The sequence below is a fragment of the Lutjanus erythropterus genome, chromosome 20, assembly GCF_056507025.1.
Source record: "Lutjanus erythropterus isolate fLutEry1 chromosome 20, fLutEry1.hap2, whole genome shotgun sequence".
NCBI lineage: Eukaryota > Metazoa > Chordata > Actinopteri > Lutjaniformes > Lutjanidae > Lutjanus > Lutjanus erythropterus.
The window spans coordinates 14404343-14430821 of record NC_139336.1 but is presented as its reverse complement, the minus strand read 5'-3'; the positions used below and the strand labels follow the sequence as shown (position 1 = coordinate 14430821).

The following is a 26479-nucleotide window of genomic DNA, read 5'->3' as shown; positions in this document are numbered from 1 at the left end:
GTAACAGACAAACAGGATGTAGTTTCAGTAATTTTTCTAGCATAAATATCAAGCATTTGCAGTTTCCAGCCTCTTAAATGTAAGGATTTGTTGCTTTTCTTCATCATGTATGACAATAAATGAAGAATCTTTGGGTTTTGATGGTTAATTGGGCAAAAGAAGCAATTTGAAGATGTCACTTTGGGCTCTGGGAAATTGTGATGATCATTTTTCACAAATGATTAACCAATCAACTGTGAAAATAACAGGCAGATTAATAGATAATAAACATAATAATTAGCTGCAGCCCTAGTTTTCACATTGTCTGTATGATTATAATATATAAATATAATAATTTATGCATTCACATCCAGCATCAACTCCTTTGGTTTTTCTTCTCCTTCTCCCACCTTTCTTCCCTCTCTCACTTTCACCCTCAACAGCGGACTTTGGCTTTGCCAGGTACCTTCAGAACAACATGATGGCGGCAACATTATGTGGGTCTCCTATGTACATGGTAAGCACCTTTTATAGATGTGAGGAAAAACAATTTCCAGCGTACTCAAACGTTTTAGCCGGTTGTTAAAGCCAAGCACATTCAGATTTGATGACTTCTGTGCTCTCATTAAAACCAGAAGCTCACAGAAACCCCTTATGAGCACAGGTTTCTTTTTCTTAAGTTAAATAATAAAGATGTTCTATTATTTAAGAAAAAACAACAACATTTTTAATCAGCTTGGTGCTAGTTCTTTTAATGTTACAGTGTTAGCTGAGCACAGTCTCTAGAACACAACAAAGTCATCGCTGCAATCTCACTCTTTCTCCTCACTAGGCTCCTGAGGTCATTATGTCCCAAAACTATGATGCCAAGGCTGACTTGTGGAGTATAGGAACCATCGTGTTTCAGTGCCTGACTGGAAAGGCTCCTTTTCAGGTAAACATACTCCATTCACATATTGTATCCGGATTGATTTGAGGCTACATTTAGAGCATGTTTGTGTTTGGTTTTTTGCAAGATGATCTGCTTCATACACTACTTACACTGTCATTTAGGGATGGGTCACCAGCTACTTTGTCTTTCTGCCAGCTACAGCAGTGCAGTACTTCCTCTCACTAAGGTTCCTCATCCCTCTCTTGACTTGTCTTACATCACATTACACGCTTGTTGTTTTCAGATAGGTTTTAGATCTGTAGCTTTTATTTCTGTGAAAGACAGTTTTTTAACGTATTCCTGGTTTTTGTAATGGTTTTATCTGTGAGACTGGCTGCTCATCTGGGTCAGGATTTTCTGATTGTCTTTACATGATTTACTGAGTAAGAGTATGTGAGCAGTATGCATATGAGTGTGCTTGTCATTTTGCTCAAAATTGATAAAAAACATGTAGTAATTTAGAATAGTACCAAAATGAAGCACACAAAACATTGCTGAATGTTCCTTTAACATGTTTTCATCCCTGTCTGGAAACTGCAGCTCAGCCTGTTTGTTGACGGGTTTCAAACAAGCTGTTTCTTCTTCTCTCCAGATCATGTGAGAGATGAGCATGAAACCAACAATTCGCCTCAGCTGACTTAAGCGGTGCTGGAAAAGATGAAACACATAACTTCTGACAAACTATGTTATCTATAAACTGGTCCAGCATCATTTCTGAAACTACCTGAATAGTTTCACTCTTTGCTTCAGAGACCGATGTGTTAAAATATGTGGTTTAGTGTCACAACACTTGTCATTAAGAGCACCTGGCTTTGGGTTCAATCTGTGCAACGGCAGCAAGCTGTGTTATGACTCTGCATGTACATACACTTTGTTTTCAACTACTTCTGTGACACTTTGTGATTTTTAGGCTAGCAGTCCCCAGGACCTCCGGCTGTTTTATGAAAAGAACAAGACTCTCAGCCCCAAGTAAGGAGCTACAGTGAAATGACAACATGGTTATTTATAATGTTCTTAACAGATGTTGGTAAAAGAAAAACATAGTAAAGTACAGATCATTTTGTAGATCTGGATGATGAGAAATAAGAAACTTTTCTGTGATACATCCTCAGAACAGAGTAACCGATGAAAAGTGAAGCTTTGACCTAAACTCTTCAGAGATTTTTGAAAATGTCTTTGTGTTGCTACAGTGCTGTTACACTCTGATATTCAGATCAGTCACCAAAAGAAGTCTTCTACAGAGATGCTGCCAGTTATAATCATGCCAGCTGATTGTTTTAACAGTTGAACAGCAGTCAGCTTACAACATTACAATCAAGTCTTTTACACCACAATCTCTGTACTTGGCTGACATTTTCTTTTTTCTCAAGTGCCTAATGAAAGCCAAGCCAACAGTCTTGTTTTCAAGAATATTTACAGTCAATCTAAGTGTGTAAGACACCATATATTTACCTTTCTGTAGGGAACACAGATGCAAGATATAAGCATATTCAAGCATATCTAAAAAGTTGTGTCTGTAGTAGCAGCTTTCGGTTGTATTATTTTAATGATTGTATTTCTCTGCATAGTAGCACACACTGATTGTGGTATTAATTTGTCTGCAGCATCCCCAGAGAGACTTCAAGCCATCTGAGGCACCTGCTGCTTGGTCTGCTGCAGCGTAACCACAAAGACCGCATGGACTTTGGTTAGTGAACGTGAAGCACAGAACATTTGACTATATGGTGTTGATGCAGACCTATACTGAAAACTTAATTATATAGCATTTTATAAATACTTCAGTCACGGACAACTGATATAACAAATATTCCTGTGAATGTATTGTTACTGTCTGATAAAAAACAGTTACATAAAGGAATAAGAGCCATGGAGAAAAAGATTATGTAATGCTTTTGTCTTGTACTGTTGCACAGATTCTTAATACTCCTGCTAATTATATTTCTTCTTGTGTTGGTAGATGAGTTTTTCTGTCATCCTTTCCTGGAGGCTAGCTCATCCATGAAAAAGAGTAAGTAAGATTAAACAATATGCTTCATCAAGGTATAGTTTGGATCATTTGAAGTAGGCTGTGTGAGGGAGCAATTAATACTCAGTGTAGTACCTACAGTAGATGGCAGTCGCCACGCCCACGGTTTGTAGAAGCAGCAGGAGTCCCTGTATAGGAAGCTAAGCAGTGAACTGTGGTGGACAGGGTCAGCAGCCAAACACATTTAAAAATGCAAAACAAAGTCAGTATCAATTTAAGTCTACACTATATTTTGAATGTTTTCGCTGCTTTATCTTGCCATTGGACAAATATTGCTGCCTCCAAAGCAACCAGATTCCATTGGAAGAATCAGTAATTTTACTTTGCAGAACACAGCAGTTTTTGGTCTACTGCTGCCACAATCAGTTTGTTTGTTTGTGTTATTGTGTGACTCCGGATTCACCAAGTCATACAATAACACAAACTAACTAACCAATCGAGGCAGTGGTAGACCAGCAACTCTAAATATAGCGTACACTTAAACTGGCTGGTACACCTGTCTGCATCTCCAGGCTATGGGTGTGTTGATCACCATTGCCTCGTACTGCTGATAATACAGTTACTATTGATAAGTACTTCATGTAACCCCACTTCAGACTGTCTCTAAAATATCTCCTTATTCGACCTTGGTTGGATAAGTGTCAGTAATACATAAATTCAGGACAAAAAATTTATTGTACACCTTTTAATGTATATATGCAACAAAATGTCTTGCACCTATCGTATTTAATTTCATGTACAAGTAAGCAAACACATTTTCTGAAGTGCAAAACTTTGCACCCCTTCAATAATAAAATGGATCTAATAATATCAAGGGTGAATCGTCCATACAAATGATACTTTTATTCCATCTAGTAATAGAGCCAGCCACATATTGATGCGAGCATAACAAAAAAAAATAGTATTTTTTGTCAGCCATACACCATTGAGTGGAGACATGAGAGATGCCCTGTGGAGTTTTCTTGTAAACAAACAAAGTTTCTGTTTCCATTCAGTGTTTATTACCAAACTCTACACTGGATTATAACAAATTTGTTTCATTGAGTTACAGCAACTCCTACTGTGTCCATGACCTGCTTCCCAAGCTCTGCATCAGCCAGCTCGTGTAGCAGCTCCTCCACCTCTCACCTTGCCTCACCACCGGTTCGTGTTTCTTATTCCTGCATCATTTCTCTTTGTATCTCTGTCTGTACTCAAGTGTGTGTTTCTGTATGTGCAGTCATAAAAGCCAACCAAGGCCTTCCCTTGCTGTTTGCTCTTTTGTCATGCTTCCTTCTTTATTTATCTGCTGCTTTCTGTCCCCCTGTGTCTGCAGCAGTCTCTTGCTGAGGTTCAGCATTTGCGTGCCAAAGCTCTGGCCTCCCCTACCCAGGAGGCCACTGGTTTTCTCCTCAAGGACTCATCTGGAGGGGGCGGCAGCAGCAAGAACTCCTCCTCCTGTGACACAGACGACTTTGTCATGGTGCCTGCTCACTTCACCAGTAAGAAAACTTTTTCTTTTGTTTGTTTGTTTGTTTGCTTTTTAATGAGATCACCACCTAAACATCAAATGCAGCTGTGCGCAGTCATAGCCTTGGCTTCAGCTCTATGGATTTAGTATTCAAGTATTCAAAGTCATCTTTTATTTACTTTTTCATTGACTAGCAGGTGAGCTGACCTGTGAGAGTAAAGTGCTGCCGGACAGCCTGATGAACAGCGGGTAAGAAACAACCATTGATTATTCATAGATTGCCATGTATTACACTAATGCAATGTAGTTGTGTGACAGTGTTTCAGAGTACATCTGATAAAGGAAGAGAAAAATGACTATGTACAGTTGAATGGATAGTAAAAGTTAGAACATATGCTGTCTCCCTTTTCAAAATAATAAAATGTGTTCTCCTCTTTAATCAGCTCTCTTCTGGCTTCTGCTGGTCTGTGTAGCCAAGCCAAAACACCACCACACTCACCTTCATACAGCGGGTCTCCAAGTCCTGTCAGGTAATAACACAAAGCTGAATGTTTGGTAGTGGTGATGCATCTGGTGCTGTGTAACTCAGAATGCATGACACTGTAAGATACAGAAATAGTTAAACCTGCAATGTGAGACTTCTACTTATAAATGAACGTCCGTTGTGTTCAAGCCCTTGCCAAACAAGTTCGTAAATTGATGATTGAGGCTATCATCACCAGGTGCCTCTCTCTGTATTTTGCATGATTCCAAAGTCTTTAAATCTGGTGTCTGTGGCGGTAGTCCTGCACCGGCTGGATGCAAACAGTTGTGACACTGACAATCTTTTGATTATTCTGGCTAATTATCATAGTCATGCTTGTGAGTGGAATGCCAATATTAGTGTACCTTGTATATTTTATATTTTTCATTTTTGAGGCTTGGAGGATCATGACCAGTACGCCGGTGCAGGACTACCTCCACAGACACCAGAACCTCTGAAGAACAGATGATGCACACATCAAATTCAAATCTTTTGTGCAAATATTCATTAGCAGATATATTGCTGATACTATTCTATAAGCAATGGCCAAAGTAGCTGGGTAGATTAAATGATTTGATATTTATGTAATTAAACATGGCCTTTAATTAACCGTTATCTTTACACACAGTGGAATGTTTTTACATGACAAACACGGTACAAGTTTGTCAGGATTGTCATTAAGAGTATCTCTTCCACACAATATTTGGTGTTCCTGTCGAAAGTGTTAAACCTCGCTGTGTCCACACACTGACTCTCTGCACTGTGGTCTAACTGTTTCCCTTGGCACTCTGTGTTCTTCTCACTGTTGTTGGCAGGCCCAGTGAGTTCCCGGGAGGTAACTATGGTGGTAACTATGGTCACCATGGTCAGTCGTTGCCTATCCCGGTCCCCACTCAGCTCCAGAACTACCAGCGCATGGAGCAGAACCTCCATTCTACCAAACAGGATGGCTCACCAAGGTCTGTATACACAAACACGCACATGCACGTCCCGCTGTAGCGAATTAAAAGTTGCATTGTATTATATTTCTTAACTTGACGTTAATGAATTATCAACTTTATATTATCAGGATGTCGACACCAGTGCGCCGCTGCAGCAGTGGAAGCTTGTTGGGTTTTGCTCGGACTGGGCCGTCACCACCCTATGGGCAGGGAGCAGTCACCACCAATCGCAGGCTTTCTCTGGGAGGTGCCAGGCCCTTCCAGCTCTCTCCTCAAGGTAGATCAGAGACTAGTCTTAAATGTTTCTTCATTCTGAATGAAACTTTGGACAATGCAGCAGGATCACAGACTAATTTCTAGCTACCATGTATGCTTTATTGTTGTGCAACTGTGGGAAAGATGTAGTGTTGAAACAATGGACTTGAGTTGTGAGCAATTCAACCAGAAGGGATTTATCTGTCGGATATTTAATTTGAAGGATTTTTAGAGGTCTGAGCTGAGCTGAACGTATTCCATATTTGACAAGAAAAAATAAGACAAGTTAAAAAAACAAACTCAAGTTTGGAGGTGGGGATAGAATAAACAGTGTCAGATGTTTCCCCTCATTAGACTCATAATTGCAGTATTCTAGTATAACCAGCCATATTTGATGATTCATTGCTTTTCTGTGCTTTAAATCGCTGGTTTCTTATCTGGTGTTCCCAAACCCCACTAGGGGTCACCACAGATTCACACTGGGTCACAAAGCTTTCTTGACTTAAGAAAACTTTTTATTATTTATGCAAGAGGCTGATATGTCAGTGTTTCATTCACTTCTGTGGATAAAACTAGATGTTATTGTGTGTGGTTTATCAGTTGTTCTGTTCTGTTAATGTTATGCATTGAATATAATATGAAATAAAAATTGGCACTTAATCAGGGGTCATCATTTTACTCAATGATAGAAAAGGGTTCCCTTACAGAAGATAATGGGAACAACTACTTTAAATGATTTTAAATTGAGGTCTGGGCTTTTGGTGGAACAGAACAAGAAATTTGAAGATATAATTTTGGGCTCTGAACTTTTTCGTTATAGAGCAATCAGTTATAAAGTAGTTATTAGTTGCATCCTTAGGAAATTATTTTGTTCTATACTCTGCTTGAAAATTCAGCAAAAGAGGGAAATAAGGTTGCAGTGAGCATTTGCCAATGTCGCTTAGTCATCCTGGTTAGTAGTTTTGAAAGTTAATGGTCGAGGAAATGAACCAACCTCCTCCTACACTTTCCTTCTCACCACCAGTTGCTCTCTGCTCCTCCTCTGTGCCTCGTGCTGGCACAGTCCCTCAGCTGTCTGGACGTGCTCGCCAGCAGGGCAGCAGGGGAGTTGGACAGGACTTGTCCGTGTCTGCTGTCTCTTGGTAGACGTGTTGTCTTGTTGTCCTTTCTGACATTACACATTGCAATGCCACTCACCATCTAAAAGCAGAAATATTCTGACCATCTGACGTCCCACAGCTCCTCAGCACGCTGAATCCCGGCCAACTTCTCATCAGCACCCACAGACGACGGGGCTGGGCACGCGGCTCCACAGCGCCCCCTGTTTGTTGGAGTGCACCAGTGGCGGCGGCAGGCAGAAGATCAGGAAGCAGCACTCTGACCCAGTGGTGGCTCCCTCGACTGGCCTGATGACCATCCGCCCACTACACTCCTCCCCCAGACTCAGCGAGCTGATGCAGCGTAGCCCTCTCCCCACCATCCTGGGCTCTCCTTCCAGGGTGAGGGTGAGGGTGTGTGTGTGTGTGTGTGTGTGTGTGTGTGTGTATTGTGTGTGTGCGCGCACATGCTTGTGTGTGTGTTTGTGAGTGTGTGTGTGTGTGTTCTCTTGAGATACACAAACAAGAAAAGACTACCAAGCAGTTTTAAACAAACCTCCTGTTCCTCTCTCCTCAGACCATCCCTCCATTTGAATTCCCCAAGCCTCCCAGCTCTCCGAACCTGGTGACCTTCCTGACGCAGCAGGGTTTGGTCATCGGCTCCCCGGGCAGCAGGACTGCCCCAGCGGAGCCCAGAGAACAGGGACAGCAAACGCCTACACAGGTCACCCAACCTGCCCACTGCATCCACAGACTGAACGAGGATACCAAGGGCTTTGGAAGGTTAGATTGTTGTTGTTTTCTACTTGCTATGTTGCCACACTGATGCTGTACATCCAGGACAAATTTTTGACAGCAGATACAGGATATACTGGTTGCAATAACACACTGTTAGGGTTTAGAACTGTTTTCTTAAACTGTGCATTGCTAGGTTACAATTTTTGTTTTTAATTCCTTGAACCTTTATCACATACAGTGTATTGTTTTGGTTTGTTTTGAAGTTTTTTTGGCAATAATATAAATTACATTACATTGTAAAAGCTTAAGATCTCTCATATCTGGACTTACTAACTAATTTTTAAAATTTGTTGTTATCGATACTTTTTGTCACAATTTTATCAATAACAATACTGATAATATTTAAATGGTTATGCAGTTTTTCAAAATGATGACAGATATTTTTGTTCAGCTTCCTTATAACTTCCTTGTGGGTTGTTTTTCAATGTGTGGCTGCTGTGTGACTCTTTCCTCTTGCTGTATTTTTAACTACATGTGAAAAGTTGCACCACACCATGTTACATTTCCTTTCTGCCTTTGTCTCACAAGTCTGATGCAGAAGTATTTGATTGTGCATGGCTTGGCGCCCAGTTTTCCTGTCTCTTAGGTTTCCACAGCCATGTGACACGGGTCAGCTAAATATGTCCCTCTGGGCTATTAATTGGCAGAAACATTATACAAAAGTACTGAAAACATTTGGATGTGGCGCAGCCACACACAGTTTATATTGTACAATCTTACCATCAATAGTTTTTTAAAGGAATGATACCAAATGAGTAGCTTCTGTTGACTTACTGATCCTGCAAAATCGATCTTCCCATCCCTATTTTATTCATTCTTCTCATATATGTAGAAAAAAGGTCAAGACAGGGATTATGAACCTAGTGGAGTGGATAGAGGGACTGTTAAATATAGCTAGCAAGGTAAAAGTAAGTAAATCAATGAAGGAACTGGGAAGCTATTAAAAAATACAGTATATTAAACAAGGATATTGGTCTAATTCATATCACTTTCTTTCTCTCCATGTTCTCTGCTCTATGTCTCTGTTCCCTGTGTCTTTGACGCAGGTCTCAGAGTGCAGGTCGTCTGTCTGACATGCTGCTGATGGCTGCATTTGGACCTGGCGGATTGGTGGGTGACCGAGGCAGCACAGAGAACCTGACCTCTGAAAAAGCCATAGACATAACAGGTGGGTACAGTTGGTGACATTAACATAACATGCATGTATGTACAGTATGTAGGATGTATTTCAGTGTATTTGCATGGCAGCATGTGAGTGGCTTACTTCAGGATTAGATATATATTGAACTAATTCCCAGTTAGCCAGCAGCTGACTGCTGTTCACAGAGGGACAGTTAAAATCTTACATCCTGTTCTGGCTGAAGAATAAACAACCTGTGTTGATGTGTCTTCTCAAACATTTTCTCATCCAGCCTCGTTTAACTTCTGCGTCTGTTTTTCTCACAGCAAAGTTTTACTACAGCAAACTGTTGCATTGCGTCAGTCTCCAGTTTGTTTACATCTGCTTCCACAGGAGATGACGTGAAATCGCGTCCCGCTAAATCCCGTGAGATTCCGTTCCCCCTATTCATAGTCTTAATATAAAACTATAATTAGGCCTGGTTGTAACCTGGAGGACTTTGGAGAAAATATAAAATAGTATTTAATGAATATTTAATTGTCAGTGTTTTATTATGAACATCCAATTTAATTTTTACAAGAAAAGTTGCACAAATGTTTGTGAATCAGCCAAAGTCAGAATTGGCAGGTCAGACCCTTAAAAAAAATCAAAAATTGGAATCGGCCAAAAAAAAAATAAAATCAGTGCATCTCTACATTCTACACATTATATTTGCGCAGTTATCAACCCTAATATTTAAAATGTATTGGAGATTATTTATTGTTTGTATTATAACTTTTGTATGTCTTTTTGGTGTGGTTTTCATATAAGCCATTACACACCCTCACATGTACTTAATATGTTTTTATGTATTTATGTGTGTGTTAAACAAATAAATCTATTTAGTTTTAAAATAACAGTTTATAATATTTGTCATTTTAACTGCCAGTGTGACGAGAATATAATGTGATACTTTGCTGTTCCAATTAATTCTTTTAATTTTGTTATTTCATTACCTTTAAAATATGGTCTTTTGGTGATTATTGAAAAATGAAATTATCTGTAGCTGTATGTTGTCCACCACCCTCCTTTGCCTTCAAGCACTGCTCTTTTCTGCCCTCTAGTGCCCCCCAGTGGTGGCGGAGGCCTTGCACCTGGCTCCAGCAGTCCGGCACAGGTGGTTTTCACTGTGGGCTCTCCTCCCAGTGGCAGCACCCCACCTCATACCTCCAGACAAAGGAAATACTCAGGTACCTAATTCACATTTTAACACAGCTAAATACACAGTGGAATCAGATTCCACAGCAGCATTAGTATTACGCTCATACCACGTAAAGTACTGTGAGGCTGTTACTTTCATTTTTCGTGATGTGGAAACTTAATTAAGTGACATGGAGGTAAGCATAAAAGGTTGATTTTTTTTTTTTAACTGAGCAAGATTGAAATTACGCCCAACTGTGGGGAGATGTAGTTACATTTAGGGAGTCATAACCCAAACTACTGGTTTTACGAATGCACAGTTTTCCAATTGGTAATTGGCGCTTAGTGTATTTATGAAAAGAAAAAATCTTGCAGCTCCTGATGGAGATTAACTGCAGTGCACCTCCACTCAGCACAGTGGTTAGCAACAAGCATGAATGGCAAAAAGAACAAGCAGCATAGTTGGTAGAAATGCACTGTGATTTCATTGTATTCAGCAATTGCTGTTCATGTTAATTTTGCTATGTTGTACAGCAATGAAAATGTATAGCATTTGATGACAAATATTTAATAGATTTATTATATTGATGTGGCACATTTACATGATGGACTTGAGTGCTCATCTTAATCGGTGTACACTCTCCCTTCTTAAATAAAATAAACAGAAAAATGAAACATTTTCAGCCCTGAAAATCACTGCATTCTGTTTGTATGTATGTTTTACACAGCATCACAACTCTTTTGGAGTTGCAGTTGTATTAAAGAAAGTAAGTGTTTGTCAGAATCTTCTCTCCATCCCTTTTTCTGACTACTGCAGGCTCATTCACGTCAGTCAGCCCTGCAGGCTCCTACACGAGCCGCTACCCACAGACAGCCACGTATCTGGATGGCTTTGAGGCTTCGTCTAGTCCTCGCTACAGCTTCAGTGATCCTATCACAGCCAACATGGGCGGACCTGTAACCTTTGAGGCTCCCGAGCTGCCTGAGGAGACGCTCATGGAGGTGAGACGCAGGTTTTATATACAGCTCTGGAAAGATGTGACAAAATGGAATCATCTGTTGGCTCCTGTTTACTCTATTTATGTATGCTGCAACGACTCCTTTTGTTGTGTACATCAGTCAGGCTCAATCTCACACAATCTTGAAGTGATGAGTCCCTCTAGAGAGTTTGGATGGTGAGAAAAATAGAAAAAGAGTGCATAAGTGTAGTTCAAGTGTCTTAAGCTCAAGTCATTGAGGAAAAATAGCCTAAGGTGGAATCTGAAAGTGGAATAATGAAATGCCCTGAAATAACTTATCTCCTGTTAATGTGCACTGAATGAAGAATCACATTCTGGTATCCTCTCTTTAAAATTCTGTCACTAAATTACCTTCTGTCTCTGTTGGAGTACAGCAGGAGCATACAGACACTGTGCAAAGCCTGCGTTTCACATTGGATTTTGCCCGCTGTCTGATGGAGGTGGCTGGAGCCCGTGGGGTGGCGGTGATGGGGGACCTGGGGGACATGTCTCATCCCTCCCTCCTTCAGCAGCAGAGCCTGGTAGCAGATCAGATAAGCTCTCTAAGCCGAGAGTGGAGGTAAGGACATATCAGCTGTGGTTATAAGTCTTTGTTGATGGCAGTGATGCTGTTTATACAGCTTTGATAGAAAATTATTTCAGTGTGGATCCCCTGCCTCTGTGTGCACAATGTTTGGTGAGAAATTGAGAACTAACCTTAGGGACAAAACAAGTTTTGTAATGGATGAATTAGCAAAGAAAAGTGTCAATTCAGGCTTTCATGTTGCAAGTAGCAGATTTGTAGAGCCTGTTTAGGAGTATTGACTGAAACACGTCGACATTTCTGCTGCTTGGTATATCACAGGCTTGAATGTATTTTTGCACCAGAGAAAACAAAGACATGCCGACATAAATACATTAAAAATAAATAAAATGAGTAGAAATGGGAGTGTAGAGAATTAGTTATCGGGCCTTGCTAACTGTAACATTTTAGAATGCAAACTACAGATGAGTTTAGTAATAGGGAGCGTGTTGTTTAATGGGAAAGAGTTTGGTCTAGACCAGCAGTTGGATTCATGTTTTCTCACGTGGGATTGTGTGTGACTGGTTTGATGCAGTGCAGAGAAAAAGACGTGACACGTGTTTGACATTACAATTTACATTAACTATGTTAACAGACACCCCCTTTGCACCTTGCATTAAAATGTATCTTGTATTCAAATTGTACCCAGATATGATTTAACCTGATTACATTTATACCACTTATATATTGAAATCTGATCAGGATCGGTGTTACACTGGTTCTAAAAGGTGGTAAAAGTTGCCAGATGTTATCACTGTAAGTCATATCCAAGGTAGACATTGAAATCTTTTGCCAAATAATCATATATTTGAAGTATAAAAAAAAGCAAAAAAACAAACACCCACAAAATGGAGGGAGAAGATCAAATGAACTATTTAAATATGGCAGATAGTTGCCAAACTTGTTGCTTGTTGCTTTTTAGAAATAAGGTTGCTAAGAGGGTCTGAAAAGTGGTCTCAAGTTTCAATGTGTAGGGTGATAAAAGCACAACATTCACCATTAATGTTCAGTGTCTGGCTGATCTGTCCCCATAGATGGGCCTCTGTTTCTCTCTTATGATAGATTCTGTCTGACAAATATACAGACATGGACAGAACAAGCTTCTCCTCCATTTTCTTGGTAACTGGAGTCCCCAGCTAAAGTTCCCAGCTAATATATGATTGGTTGCCTGTAAAAAGCTTCAGTGTCAACACCAGCACTTTTCTGAAAAGGCTAGTTGAGATTTTCAAGTAGAGGTACTCACAGCAACTGCTCAAAAAAGGTTGAGCACTCTAAAAAGAAAAGAAGCGACTATATCTCTCTTCATTGGGAACAATAGAAAAAAAAAAGAGGCTGGTGCTCAGAAAAAACACTATACAGAGCATAGGCCTAATTGCTCATACATCCACTATACAGATGTGTCATACAGATATTTCAGTAACTTTCACAATTGAACACCAGCATCCCCTGTGTGTGCTTATCTCCTCAGTCATGCAGAACAGCTGGTTCTCTACCTTAAGACTGCAGAACTCCTGTCCACTGCCTTACACACAGCCATGGACAGTGTCAAACAGGGCAAACTCTACCCATCTGCTACAGTAAAACAAGGTATGAGCCATTTCATTTTGTCAAGTGAAGGGTCTTGTCAAGGTGTCTCATATGTATATTATTTTTTTTTTTTTTTGTCCATGCACAGTCGTGAGGAGGCTGAATGAGCTGTACAAGACCAGTGTGGCATCCTGCCGCTCACTTAGCACCCGCCTGGAGCGCTTCTTTTCGAGAAAGCATCGTCTAATGGACCAAATCACCTCCATCACAGCTGAGCGGCTGCTGTTCAGCCACACTGTGCAGATGGTAAGCCAGAGGAATAATTAGACAGTTGGAAAGCAGAAAAGGAGACAAGCGTTACTCACCAGCGGACAAGAACTTTATCACTCAGATACTGTCTGTGAGCAAATAATTCAAGCATTTGCTGTCATATTAATGATTTATGGTTACAGGAATATTGTAAAGTCACTCAACTAATTGGATGTTAATTTTAAGTGTTATGTTAACAGTTCATTGTATTTGTATATTTTCTCAGGAAAGAGCAATACACAGAACAAGGAAACAGTGGAGCTGAAGCTTATTGTGTAATATAGATATTCAAATCAAGACTAATGTATTAACTTGAGCATCCTGGTGTCCTCTCAGGTTCAGGCTGCTGCACTGGACGAGATGTTCCATCAGGGGGAAGCATCAGCCCTGCGTTACCATAAGGCTCTGCTGCTGATGGAAGGCTTGTCTCTGCTGCTCACTGAACAGGATGATATCCTCAGTGTTAGCAAATGTAAGTGTGTCTGCCAGCTCATCTCACAAAAAGAAGGGGGATCTCTATAGTTTTTGCAATGCTTTCATGATTATATCATCATGAGGGCCAGATCGGATTATTTGATGTGGGGTTGTACAAGGTACTTATCCATAGTCAGTGTAGCTGATGTCACACAATAACACAAATTAACAGAGATAGCAGTATTTGGGTTATAACACTGATTTCCCGTCCAAAAAAGCTGTCTGACAGCAAACTAAATTGGGTGAAAATACTCTAAATATAGTGCACTCTTAAACGGATATTATTTTTATTTTTGTGGTCCATTTTTAAGAGCCAAACTGGGGGTGTGTAGATCGACATCTACTGTAGCTGATACACTGACTATCCATAAGTACTGTACCTCATGCAACCCCACATCAAATAACCCGAACTATCCCTTTAAAAACAATTTGTCATGTGAATTTCCATCCTGGGCAGATAGCCAGTTTATCACAGTGCTGATGCATACAGACAAATCAGAATTAACCCCCATATCTTTGGACTAGAACCCGTAACACCCGGCGGCAAACTATTTTAATAGTATAGTCATGACTTGTCCAATCCACGCACTGTTTTCTTTTTTCTTTCCCTTTCTCTTTGTGTCTGCAGGTAAGGAGTGCATCGAACGCCGCCTCACAGCTTTGCAGTCAGGACTCTGTGTTTGAGAGTGCTATGCTGCTTCTCAGAGTGTGGATATGATGTCAGTCATCTGCACATTACCAACAAACCAAATCTGCACCCACGTCACAAATTTTACTTAGAAATGCTTTCATTTTCACAAGAAAACCACAAGTTTTCACTGAAACTCTGGGGTTTGTGCTCTTCTCTAAATGGCTTGCCATTCATCTCAAGTTTTTTGGACAGTGGCAGTGACTTTCCCAACACTAAACTCATACCAGTGTTGGAAATGAAGCACTTTGCTGTGAAAGAATGTCTGTGCTCTCGTCCATGTGAGAGGACTTTGCTCCTGCATCTGAATATGGTATTTTTTTTTGCCAAGAGGAAGCTTCCCTTCACTAGGCCTAACATATGCAGGAGCAATTATTGCCAAGTAGTCAAATACCCACATACAGTACTTAACATAAACAGATAGCGTTCTCTTGGGCAAATATTCATGCTACACATTTGCAATAGGAAACTCTATAGATAAAATGTTATCTTTTACCAAGATCAATAGCTGGAGAGAACGTACAGTATCTGCTGTACAGTCAGGAAGTTTGCTGATGAAGACCAGCAATGGCCAAGTATCATTTTCATCAAATGTATGTTTATCTTATACCACCTTGTTTGCTGATATTTCAGTTTTTAAACTAATTCTTACATGCTTGCTGAAGGGAAATATAAATAGCTATTCTGCACTTGGTGGCTGGACAAAACAAAATTACAAAACTGTTGCCAAAAATTATTTTTAAAAAATGTAGCTTTGCTTTTGTGTCAGGTTTTAATTTAGGTTCACTGTAGGTAACTATGCTGGTTTGGACACTTTGTTGATTCTATTCTTGCTTAAGTTTCAAAGACCATGTCCTGTCATCAAAACAATTGGGATTTTTTTTTTCTTTTGAAATGGAGGCAGATAGTAAAGCACCTCCTGAATGCAAAATATAGCTTTTAATTGAAGAGTGACAGAAATTGATCTGTTAGCATCCCTGATCACAATCACATTAAAGGGATAATTCAGATTATTTGAAGTGGGGTGGTATGAGGTACTCAAAAGTTATTTTATTATTACCTGGAGTAGATGCTGGTCAGTACACCCCCAGTTTAGTGCAGAGAGGAGTACCAGCATGGAAGCTAAGCAATGTACTGCTGTGGAGAGGGTCAGCAGTAAAAACATATTTTAGCCACTTAAAAACTGTTTACACACCTCCAAACTGGAGGTGTTTACACACCTCTAAACTGGAGGTGTTTACACACCTCCAAACTGGAGGTGTGTAAACTAGCATCTACTGCAGCTAATATACATACTACGGATAAGTACCTCATACAACCCTACTTTGAATAATCCAAACTATCTCTTTAAAGATGCTGCAATAACCTGGGATGTTTTCTTCAGGTATACATAAGCTTAGGTGCTGCTGTTGCTGGTCATTTACTCACATGATTCCATATTCTGTCTGTTTGTATGTTATCAATCAATCATGTCGGAGCAAAGCAAGTGTAAACAAATTTGAATGTCAGGCTGACAGGAGAGAAACGGCGTTAATATTAGCCAGGTGTTTGACAAGTCTAACTTAGACTCATCCTGGGGCTAACGTCTGAATGTTTTTGCACTGTTGAAGTACTGTAGAGAACGATCTGGAGTGGAACATGCTAAACATGTTCAGTTTTTGTAGATAACCTAGACAGATTTGCTTATTTAGAGGTTTCTACTTACATACTTTTATTTACTTTTATTGCAGTTGTATTATAGTTCCTGTTGAAAGGTGACGTATGTTAGATGTAAGAATGTTGACACGAGATGGTATAAGCTATGAAACCTTAGAAAGATTTCTTGAAGAAGAAAAAGGACAAGAAAAAATGCTTTACACTGAAAGAAATGATTTATGTTGGTTGTGTTGTGTTCTAATTCAGAGTAGTCAGTGTGTTTGATTTTGAAGTGTTCTGTTGATTTGGAGTGCGAGTTGAAAATGTGTATTTTACCTGAAATGTTTGTGAATTGTTGATAGTGACCTTAGCCATACATCCCAACAACCTTTACTCCCTTAATTTGCGGGCCAATGGGAATGGAGATGGTCAACTACTTTGGTTGCTTTCAGAGAGAAGTTAGTGTGCATGCATGCATGTGTGAAGTGATGCTTGATGTATTAATGGACAGTGACATTTGCTCATACATAACTAGCGACGTTGCTCTGTAACAAGATGTGAATAATTTAATTCTGACTAGTGTGGATATAGTTGACTCTTAGAAATAAAGGCACTAACTAGAACCATAGGTTCTTCTCTGGCTAGCCTCTATAGAAGAACCCTCTTTGGTTCTTGGCAAGACCCCACCCAGGGAGTTCTACCAAAAACCCATTTATATTCCTAGAATCCACCCAAAGCCCTTTTCCACCAAAATAGCTCTGGTTCTCTAATCAGTTCAGTTCATGATTCTTGAAACCTTGGTGCTATCTCATGAACCAGCCCACCGTTCCACCAGTTTTGAGTGGAACCACTGTAATCAAAGATGTCATCAACAAAGGGCGTTGCACAATGCACCACGACCCATAGAATATGACACACAGACTTTGGTTCCCCAGGCGGCATGGTGGTGCAGTGGTTAGCACTGCTGCCTCACAGCAAGAAGGTCCTGAGGTCAAGTCCCCCAGCTGGCTGGGGCAGGGAGTTTGCATGTTCTCCTTGTGTCTGTGTGGGTTCTCTCTGGGTTCTTCGGCTTCCTCCCACAGTCCAAAGACACACATGCTAGGTTAATTGGTGACTCTAAATTGCCCATAGGTGTGAGTGGTTGTCTGTCTCTGTGTGTCAGCCCTGCGATGAAATGGTGACTTGTCCAGGGTGTACCCCGCCTCTCGCCCAGTGTCAGCTGGGATAGGCTCCAGCCCCCCATTACCCTTCGGGAATAAGCGGTTACAGAAAATGAGTGAATGACTTTGGTTCCCAAGCAAAACGTGAGATGTTTTGTCGTTCTAGCTGGGAACCAACCTTTGGGTTCCAAACCAGTTTGTTTTTTGTAGAAATGGCCCATTTTGGTCCAAATTAGGTGTATGAACCAGAATGGGACTGGTTCCATGTTGGTGGAACAGTCCAAAATTAGGTCATTGAACTGGAATGGGGCTAGATCCATGTTAGTGGAATAGACCTTGTTAGGGGTTCTATCAGGATCCTTTCCACCTTCTGAGGGTTCCATGTAGAACCCATTTATGGAGGTTCTATCAAAATCCCCTCTGTATTCGAAGAGTTTCAGGACTCTTAAAAGAACCAAATTATATTTTACAGATGAGACAAAACACAGAACACAAGTAACATGAATTGGTTAAGGGGATTCCAGATACATCTACACTGAAAAATACAATTTGAAAGATGGTTATATTTGAGGGTGAGGATCTTTTAACTCCCATGCATTGAATAACCTTTGATTAATGAAACCCTTGAAGTCTTTCAGAGAACCCTTGATCAACCCTTTCTTCCAAAAAGGGTTCTTTAGAAGCAAATGGTTCTGGGTAGAAACTCAGCCTTTCAGGAAGAGCCTTTATTTCTGAGAGTGTATGATCCCACTTTAAAAAATTAAACTAAAGCATCCCCTGAAACATCTGACCGGTGAAACCCACCACCACTAGGCCCGATACTACTTTTTTTCCCCCAGACTTGTACTTTCTTCTGCCTTTTTAAGTTAATTAAGATAGTGACTAAGTGCATATATAGGAATAAGATGTTGATGGGCTGAAGATAGTTTACGCTGAGATTATGAAGCCAATATAGTAGCACTGTCAGCACAACAGAATGGAGGAAAGTTGAAGATTTCTCTAAATATACATTATGTGTATTTGCTTTGTGGCCTTTTGTATTTTGTCAGACAACTTTTTCTGAAATTTTCGTAGTGTGTTTATAATGTTTGTTTGAGTGTACATTCCTTATATCAACTCATTCACAGGCTCTGTCTCTTACACATGCTGTTCTGTTGACCTTTATAAAACCAATGCATGTGTCACTTTTTATTGTTTGCCACAATCATTGCGATCGGCCATCTTAATGACAATTATCTAGTTAAAAGCGCCATGAAGGTCATTTGTGCAGCAGTTGAAATAATTAGAGTATGGTGGCAGAGGTATCCACTCTGCTACTCCTGACTCCCCACGAGCTCCAGGTGTCACATAAAATGAAGTGTAACCTTCATGATGATTCTGCTATCTGCGCTCCCCTTATAGATCTGTCTTTGATTTAGGTTATTCTTTTTGTATGTTTGATAAGAACATACCTGAATGTTTTCATTTTGTGTTTTCACTTTACTAATTCTGTATTTGGTTGTAAATATTGTAAATTAAGTTATTGTTGTTACTGTGTATATGATGCTGCAGGAATGGAGAGAAGAACAGTACCACACCACCTATACATTTCCAAAGGACAGGCCTTCTGCTGATCTTCCATATTGTCTCTTTACTGTCGCAAAAGCATTTTAATGTTGTCATATCTATGACAGACACACTATCTCAGTGTCCCTGTGTGTGATGTAACATTTACTGTTTGAGAGTTGCAACATGAATAAAGTGAAAGGAAAGGTAATTTGTCTTAAGATGCAGTCATATCACCATGGCTATGGAGAGTCAAGTTTTACTTGAACAGAAACTTCTTTTATAGATGTTATGATTGTAGACACCTAAACCTGCTCCATCATAAACCTCACCATACTCAGCTTGGCTTTACTACTAGTAATTGTTATCCTCATTAGTCATCATTGCTATGTAATATTGTACAAAGGGGCAAGTAGAGTTCCTGTCTGTGCTGGCCGATTAAACACCTTGTTAAGACCATTTAAACTGGCTATAAGGGACTTTATATTAAGTCTATTTAAAGGAACATACCAGTGTTTAGATTCCTCACAAGTCATATGCACTTAACAATACAGCTTGTTATTTACAAAAATTCTATGACTGGTTTCCATTAATTTCAGTTCCCTCTTTAAATGGCATTATATATTATACAGGAATGAAGATGAGTTGGGTTTTTTTGTGCCCGTCTATACTGCCCCTTGTCCCTTTCATGACTGAATTGCTATTTTTGTTTAGTTTTTTTCTGTTGTTGTTGTTATTTTATTTAACTTAATTTTAGCTGCTTTATACTCAGAGATGGGAAACTTATAATTACCAATACTATGTGAGTTTTGAGATAATGTCAAAGACATCTATGACATCAAACTGGCCTCCATTGTTCTTGAAGGCTTCTTTAAGATTCTTGTATACAAATACAAGGTCTGAAAGTATTTTGTTACAGATGGCCTCTTCTTTTTTCTATCCAGCAAAATGCTTATTTTAAACACATTTAACTGAAATATGGCCCTAACTGCATTCTCTAAAATGGTGAAATAAAACAAAATCCTATGCCCTCAGGTCAGACTGTCAGGCAGCGTTGTACTGGCTCCGCCCTTATCAAGCTACACCAATCAATCGGTTAGGTTTAAATGTTAAAGCCATAGCGCGGCCAATCCTAACGAACAAGGCGGGATTTAATGGAGCTTGCCTGAGAGCCTAGAATTAGGGAGAAATATAGCAGCAAACTGTTGTCACGGCAACGTTGTGTATGAGTGGAGCGCATGTCAAATGAGTGCGAAAGTAACTGAAGGGACTTGAGCCGTTTACAAGCAACATAGTTTTTAACTGGGTTATTGGCTGCTGTCGGATAACAATGTGTGTTAAACTGTCCACACTGGAATGCAACAGTAAAATGAAGCGCTGTTAGCCACGTTAATGGTGCTTGTTTGTTCCCTAGCTAGTCAACGTCGTGCGGAAACAAGTCGTCAAGCTAGCAAATAAAGCTACAATGTTGCGTTAGCTGACTGAACCAAAGCTATGTCAAGTTATAACCTGCCACCGGTGAGGCATTTACCGCACTGGACCCGCGTTGGACGCCTCGGGAAGCCCTCCTCTCCAAAGCGTCTACCGGACCGAAACAACCACCTGCAGCCGCTGCCTGTTGTCCCGTCAGGGGACGGGGGAGCGGGGAGAGCAACAGAGGTGTCCTGTCACAGCGACATGGACCCCCGCATCACTTCAATGCAGAGGAATATCCAGTTCCTTCAGCAACAACACAAGGAAACCCTGGAGAACCTGCATGCAGAGATAGAATATCTCAGACGGGAGAATAAAGGTGAAGACACAAGTGTGAGGTCGAAAATGCCCATAAATGTTAAAGAATGAACGTGTTTGTAAGTTATCACTTGAATATGTGACGTGATAATGTGGGATTTGGGACATACATGATTAATATTTATCGACAGTTTAATTAGAGATCAATAAAATAGTTTAGGCTGGGTGTGCCACAAAATTATCACGATTGAAGACCTGCAACTAACAATTATTTTCAGATTAATTTGCTTATTTTCACACTTAATCACAACACTTAATAATAGAAAAAAAAAAAAGAAAAATACTCATCACGATGTCCCAAGACCCCAAAGTGATGTCTTCAGATTGCTTATCCAAAGCCCAAGTGCTCTTAATTTAGTATATTAAATGACAAAAAAAATAGTTGTCAACATTTTTTTTTAAATCTATTAATCAACTAATCTTTACAGTATCAAGTTATAAGATCAACAGAAAGCCAAACAAATTAAGTGAGTTTTAAAGTGATTTTGAATGATGTGTTATGATTTGGCTTCTCTGAAACTTCACAGAAGATTTTTTTTTTGTTTATTTATTTTTTTCAAATTTGAGGAGAAAAACAGTAAAGATTACTTAGTAATCAATCTTGGATAGTAAAATATCTTACTTTATTGTTATGTTGTTTAAGAATGAATTGGCTACTTCTTGGACAAGTAACAGATGGGCCATAAGAGCAACTAATAGAACCTAAAAATTCATATCATTATTTTCCATTTACAAGGAGTTACTGTCAACACCCTTTATGTAATGATTTTAAGTGACTGTCTCCTCCTGATAAGGTGCTGACAAGAGAGACATTCAATCTAGGCAAGGTGGTCACATAGCAACTCCAGGGTTTTGATCGTCTCTCAGTGGGAGGTGGACAAAGATCCGGTGTCACTTTACTGAACAGGCCTCATGCGGTTCTATATAACCGCATCTCAGCACCCATCAGGAGACTCCCCAGTCATCTGTCTTCATGCCGTCACAGCAGTCAAGCCCCTATGGAAACATGGGAGGTTTGCTGGGACTGTGTTTCAAGATTGTGCCACTCATGTGCCTCCCTAACACACACTGTACTTCTCTTAATATGGATGTTGCAGAATTGCAGTATAAGCTGATAATGGAGCCTCCCAAGTCAAGTAGAAAAGGTAAGATGTAATCCTGATCTACTGTTGTTTTTGTTTTACCCACTATGCTTAGCTGTTGTTTTTGCAGGATTTGGATAACTTTAAGTAGTGGGTAAATATGGCTAAAATCTTCTGTCACTATATGTAATTTTATGTTGTTATATTGGTATACATGTTCATTCACACTAATTGTATTGCATTTCATAATTGCAATTTCAATCAAAATAATTGCACTATGTCTTTTTTATCATATATAAATCAAATAAATATATAAAATAAACACTTTTAGCATGCTAAAATTCAAGGGATGCTACATTGGTATAAGGTCTCTGGCAGCTGACAAATGTCTCTCATCTCACAATATTGCCCAGCTTTAGTTCAAAAGCATCCTTGTAATATAAAGGCTATGTTATATGTTATAGCTGTTTGTATCTCATGCTAATTAGGTGTACGATTAGGTAAAACTCAGTCTGCCAAATAATATTAAGGGCACAACAGCTGACAATTTCTAACTTTCTTCATCTTTGGCACTTTCTTCTAGGAATGACACACAGTCGACGAGGCGCCAGACCACCCACTCAGGGAAGCGAAGCTTGTACGGGACTCTATCTGGAGGAGCCACTGCAGGACATGCGACCTTCACAGGACCAAGCACTAAGGTGAATTTGCATCCATATACATTACATTCAGTGCTTCACCTGCTGATGTAGTGTATGATTTAGATTTTAGGGATTTTTGGTTTTTTTTGGTGAAGATATTCACACACTAAACAGTTTTAGAGTGAAAATCATTAGTAACATAGATATGATGGCAAAACAGATTACAGCCTTCATTCTACGCCACTCAGAAAAGCCATGAAGACCAAGAAAACACTAATTTATGCTGTATCATATCTCACCTCATGGTATAACGGTCCAGGTCTGAATGTATTGTCCAGCTCTGAATGAAGTTATCACAAAACACTGTTGAGAAATAACATGTTGGTTAAGAAATGTTGATGTACATACTAACAGCATGTACTTAAGATGAGACAGAATTAAGCAACATTAAGTACATTTCAGACACATTACAGCTCAGACACGTACTGTCTAATACTGAATAATATACTATGGCAAAGGGCAAGTGAGATGTACTTGTGAAATTACAACAGTAGTGACACATTGATCACCACATGCAGTGGCATACCACAGTGTCAGCATACAAGTAAACAACAGGTTCACAAACTGGTGTGAGTATTAGCAGCAGAGAGCATGTGGTTTTAATGCTGACAGTGTGCGATCACTTGTTAGCCCTCTGACATATGGAAGCACCCATACCATTTCTTAATTTATTTTAAAGAACATACTGTACATGATAATTGTATGCTTAATTGGGTGTTCCCATCTGACAAAGTTAAAATTTGTGGTGCAGCAAGGTTTTACATGAAAACACAATATAAAAGGGCAATGTCATCAACAACAATAACAATAAATAAAAAACAGTAGACAAAAACCACATACAAGTTCAAGGGAATGGACATTTTATATGAAATACAAATATGCAAGAATGCCAAAGTACAGGGGTGCAAAATGTGCCAGCATAGTGCAAGGACTGCAGTCAAGGTGCCAGTTGATATTGAGCATATCTATAGCACTTGAAAAGAGACATGGAGTCTTAAGTCCTTCGAACAGGTTCCCTTAAACAGTGGCTTGAGGGCAATAGCTCAAACTGCCTCTAGAGTGGGTGGTCCTGGCAGACCAGTATGGCATTGACCCTCCTTCTGTAAAAGAGCATCATCATGTCAGTGGACACATTAAAGGTGTTCATTTTTCTCAAGTAATAAAGTCTTTGTGGGACCCTTTTCAAGGTAAAGTCAGCATGATGTTCAAAAGTCAATTTATTATCATGAACAACACCCAGATATTTGTATGTCTCAACTACGTCAATATCTACATCATGTCAGTATAATTACGTAAGATCCCAATACCCCAATACAAGGAGATGAAGAGGAGAGACAGCATCTGGACACTGAAGTTCATCATAGTTCATGTCTAATAAAGCCACACATTTAGGATACAGATGTCTCATCGAAGAGACCAACCTAACTTTACAGTTACGTGGTTTATGAGTGAAGTGAACTACACTGCAGACTGTAGCCTCTGTTTCAGTGACAGAATGACTGATCCATGTTATCTATGCTTGTCTATATACAGCTCTTTTTTTCTTTTTACCTACAATGGCCCAAATACTGTTGTATTTTTTAGATGCAAAGTATACTATTTTTGTATAGCTGTTTAAGCCACACATGTAGGTACAGTCAACAAGTGTGCCTGTAGTGAAATTCTTGTTGTTAATCAGGATTACTTTGCAACTTAATTTCACACAAGTTCACAACTCCTTGGAGCCCTGTCCACGAAAGACATATTATACATCAAGGCCAATGAATCCGTTCCTGTAGGTGTAGCAACTAAGCATTTACAACTAAAGCTTCCTTTAACAGTTACCGTGTTACTTTTAACTGATACTATTTCACTGCCCACTGGGGAGAAGCAGTGGAGAGGGCAGCGAAATTCTGGGATCTGCCAGTCAGGACCATGGCCCAGATGTGAAGGGGGGCCTCATCACCTCATTACAGCCTCTACGAATTCACACCAGCCCCTCCCATCCACCACGTGCTCCCACACTACAGGAGTGTGAGGTCATCATTCGTCAGCTCTACAACGCTAACAGTTTACAGTCTCAGGAAGTAAGTGGCCATCATCAGATAACAGTAGTCAACTTTTGCATTACAGGGTTTTTATTATCTTTACAAATATTTCTTTCAAGGTACTTTAGAACATTTCTCTAACTCTGTGTCATTTAGATTGTACGTGTGAAGGCATTGCTGAGAGATATTGTTTTGAGCAAGAAAATCACCCCAGAAAACTACATTCTGACGAAGGCCTACCTTGTTGATGGTACCCGGTAAAGTGATTCATATTATTATCATTTTTATCTTCATCAACATACAGAATCCATGATAAAACATGTACTGCTATGGTAAGGATTTTTCTTTTTTGTACTTCACAGCAAGTCTTCAGAAGACAAGAAATTACCAAAACTTGGTCTTCAAACATTTCCTGAAAAAACGTATGTAAATCTGTCTCTCCCTTTGCCTCTAACCTCCATAACCTTGCATTTACTGCCTCTCGTAACCACCGCAGAGGCTTTTCACAAAGTTAAACATGTTCAGAAGCCATCTTGGCCCGCTCAGTTAAATCTACATGTTTCCTTTCTCAGGTCTGGACCCTCTCAGTCTGGGGTCGTCCTCCCAGCCCTCAAACAGAGCCTCAGCTCCACTATCGCAGACAGACAGAGGAGGACCCGCGCTGTGCAGAGAGACCGCTTCAAAAGAACAGTGCATTGACAAGATCAAAACTATCACAGCGTCAGCAACATTCACCTCAGGACTGTGGCTAATCACGACTGCTCTGAAAAACCATAGTCACAAAAACTGAGTAATGTTCTATGGAATAAGTTCTCAGTTATGGATATCTATATAAATTATTGATGTCCTGTGAATTGATGTTTCTAAAAGATGGCTATAATGGGTACAGAAATGTACTCAGAATGAAGGTCTGTAACTTCAAAACCTTTGATGTTGCACACAAGAGGAAGGGGAAAGAATGTCTCAAATCTTACTTTGCACAAAGAATGATACATTTATTTAATTTTTACCATTTTTCCATAATATTTTATTATTATTCCCTAACACTGGCTGCTAATTTTAATTTAGTTTTTGCTCCACATTGCTTGTAATTCTGTAAAACATATGATGGACTTGCTTATATACACACACATATATATATATGTATATATATATATATATAGAGAGAGAGAGATAATTTTAAAGTGTGCAAACAACCAAAGTTAAGTCTCTAGAAACACACACAGTTAATGCTACAGATGATTATTTTTCCAAGCATGTTTTGTATTGGTTTGTATTTTACATTGTAAGAAGCAGTGTCAGGCTTTAACTGGCTACGTGTTGCCAGCAATGCACCTACTGTACAATTAAACACAATAACAATAAAACTTTATTAACACAAAATGTCACTGTCCTTGTGTATTTTTGTTTTTTTTTCCCCTTTCAGGCTGGTGCCTCTTGTCACAGACTGTTTCTTTTAGCAAGCAAAGAATGTGTACAACATACTATTTCATGTGTGTGATGCTGTCTGTTTTAAATCACATTACGACACAACATTTATGAGTTTTATTGTAATAATGTACTGTCAAAGATGAAAGTGAAACCATCTTTCAGTGGTTGTTTCAACATTAGACTTGTCAGACCTTACAATATATAACTGTGATTACTAATGCAGATTGTT

The 26479-nt window shown here is 39.6% G+C and overlaps 2 protein-coding genes across 9 annotated transcripts in view; both read left to right on the top strand.

Annotated features, from left to right (window-relative positions):
* ulk1b (unc-51 like autophagy activating kinase 1) overlaps positions 1-19429 on the top strand; it is a 33746-nt gene extending 14317 nt beyond the window's left edge. The window contains exons 7-27 of one of the 7 annotated variants that reach the window (XM_084745369.1): positions 423-496; positions 812-913; positions 1821-1879; positions 2515-2597; positions 2868-2918; positions 3988-4079; positions 4255-4417; positions 4584-4635; positions 4830-4916; positions 5725-5868; positions 5979-6127; positions 7345-7604; positions 7780-7985; positions 9047-9168; positions 10224-10349; positions 11117-11301; positions 11693-11877; positions 13349-13467; positions 13556-13713; positions 14053-14188; positions 14819-19429. In XM_084745369.1, coding sequence (XP_084601495.1) covers positions 423-496; positions 812-913; positions 1821-1879; positions 2515-2597; positions 2868-2918; positions 3988-4079; positions 4255-4417; positions 4584-4635; positions 4830-4916; positions 5725-5868; positions 5979-6127; positions 7345-7604; positions 7780-7985; positions 9047-9168; positions 10224-10349; positions 11117-11301; positions 11693-11877; positions 13349-13467; positions 13556-13713; positions 14053-14188; positions 14819-14874 — 2609 coding nt within the window. In that variant the 3' untranslated portion in view covers positions 14875-19429. Of the gene's footprint in view, positions 1-422; positions 497-811; positions 914-1820; positions 1880-2514; positions 2598-2867; positions 2919-3981; positions 4080-4251; positions 4418-4580; positions 4636-4829; positions 4917-5724; positions 5869-5978; positions 6128-7344; positions 7605-7779; positions 7986-9046; positions 9169-10223; positions 10350-11116; positions 11302-11692; positions 11878-13348; positions 13468-13555; positions 13714-14052; positions 14189-14818 lie in introns of all 7 variants that reach the window. The other 6 variants (XM_084745364.1, XM_084745365.1, XM_084745363.1 and 3 more) reach the window with 6 other exon arrangements.
* Positions 19430-20423: 994 nt separating this feature from the next.
* ccdc74a (coiled-coil domain containing 74A) lies at positions 20424-26200 on the top strand. 2 transcript variants are annotated; one of them, XM_084745917.1, is made up of 7 exons: positions 20424-21010; positions 22107-22154; positions 22675-22792; positions 24666-24858; positions 24976-25076; positions 25182-25241; positions 25392-26200. In XM_084745917.1, the coding sequence occupies exons 1-7, from the start codon at positions 20713-20715 to the stop codon at positions 25516-25518; spliced, it is 945 nt and encodes a 314-aa protein (XP_084602043.1). In that variant the 5' UTR covers positions 20424-20712; the 3' UTR covers positions 25519-26200. The 2 variants fall into 2 exon arrangements, with proteins under 2 accessions (XP_084602043.1, XP_084602042.1); XM_084745916.1 differs by having other exon boundaries at positions 24663-24858.
* Positions 26201-26479: the final 279 nt, after the last annotated feature.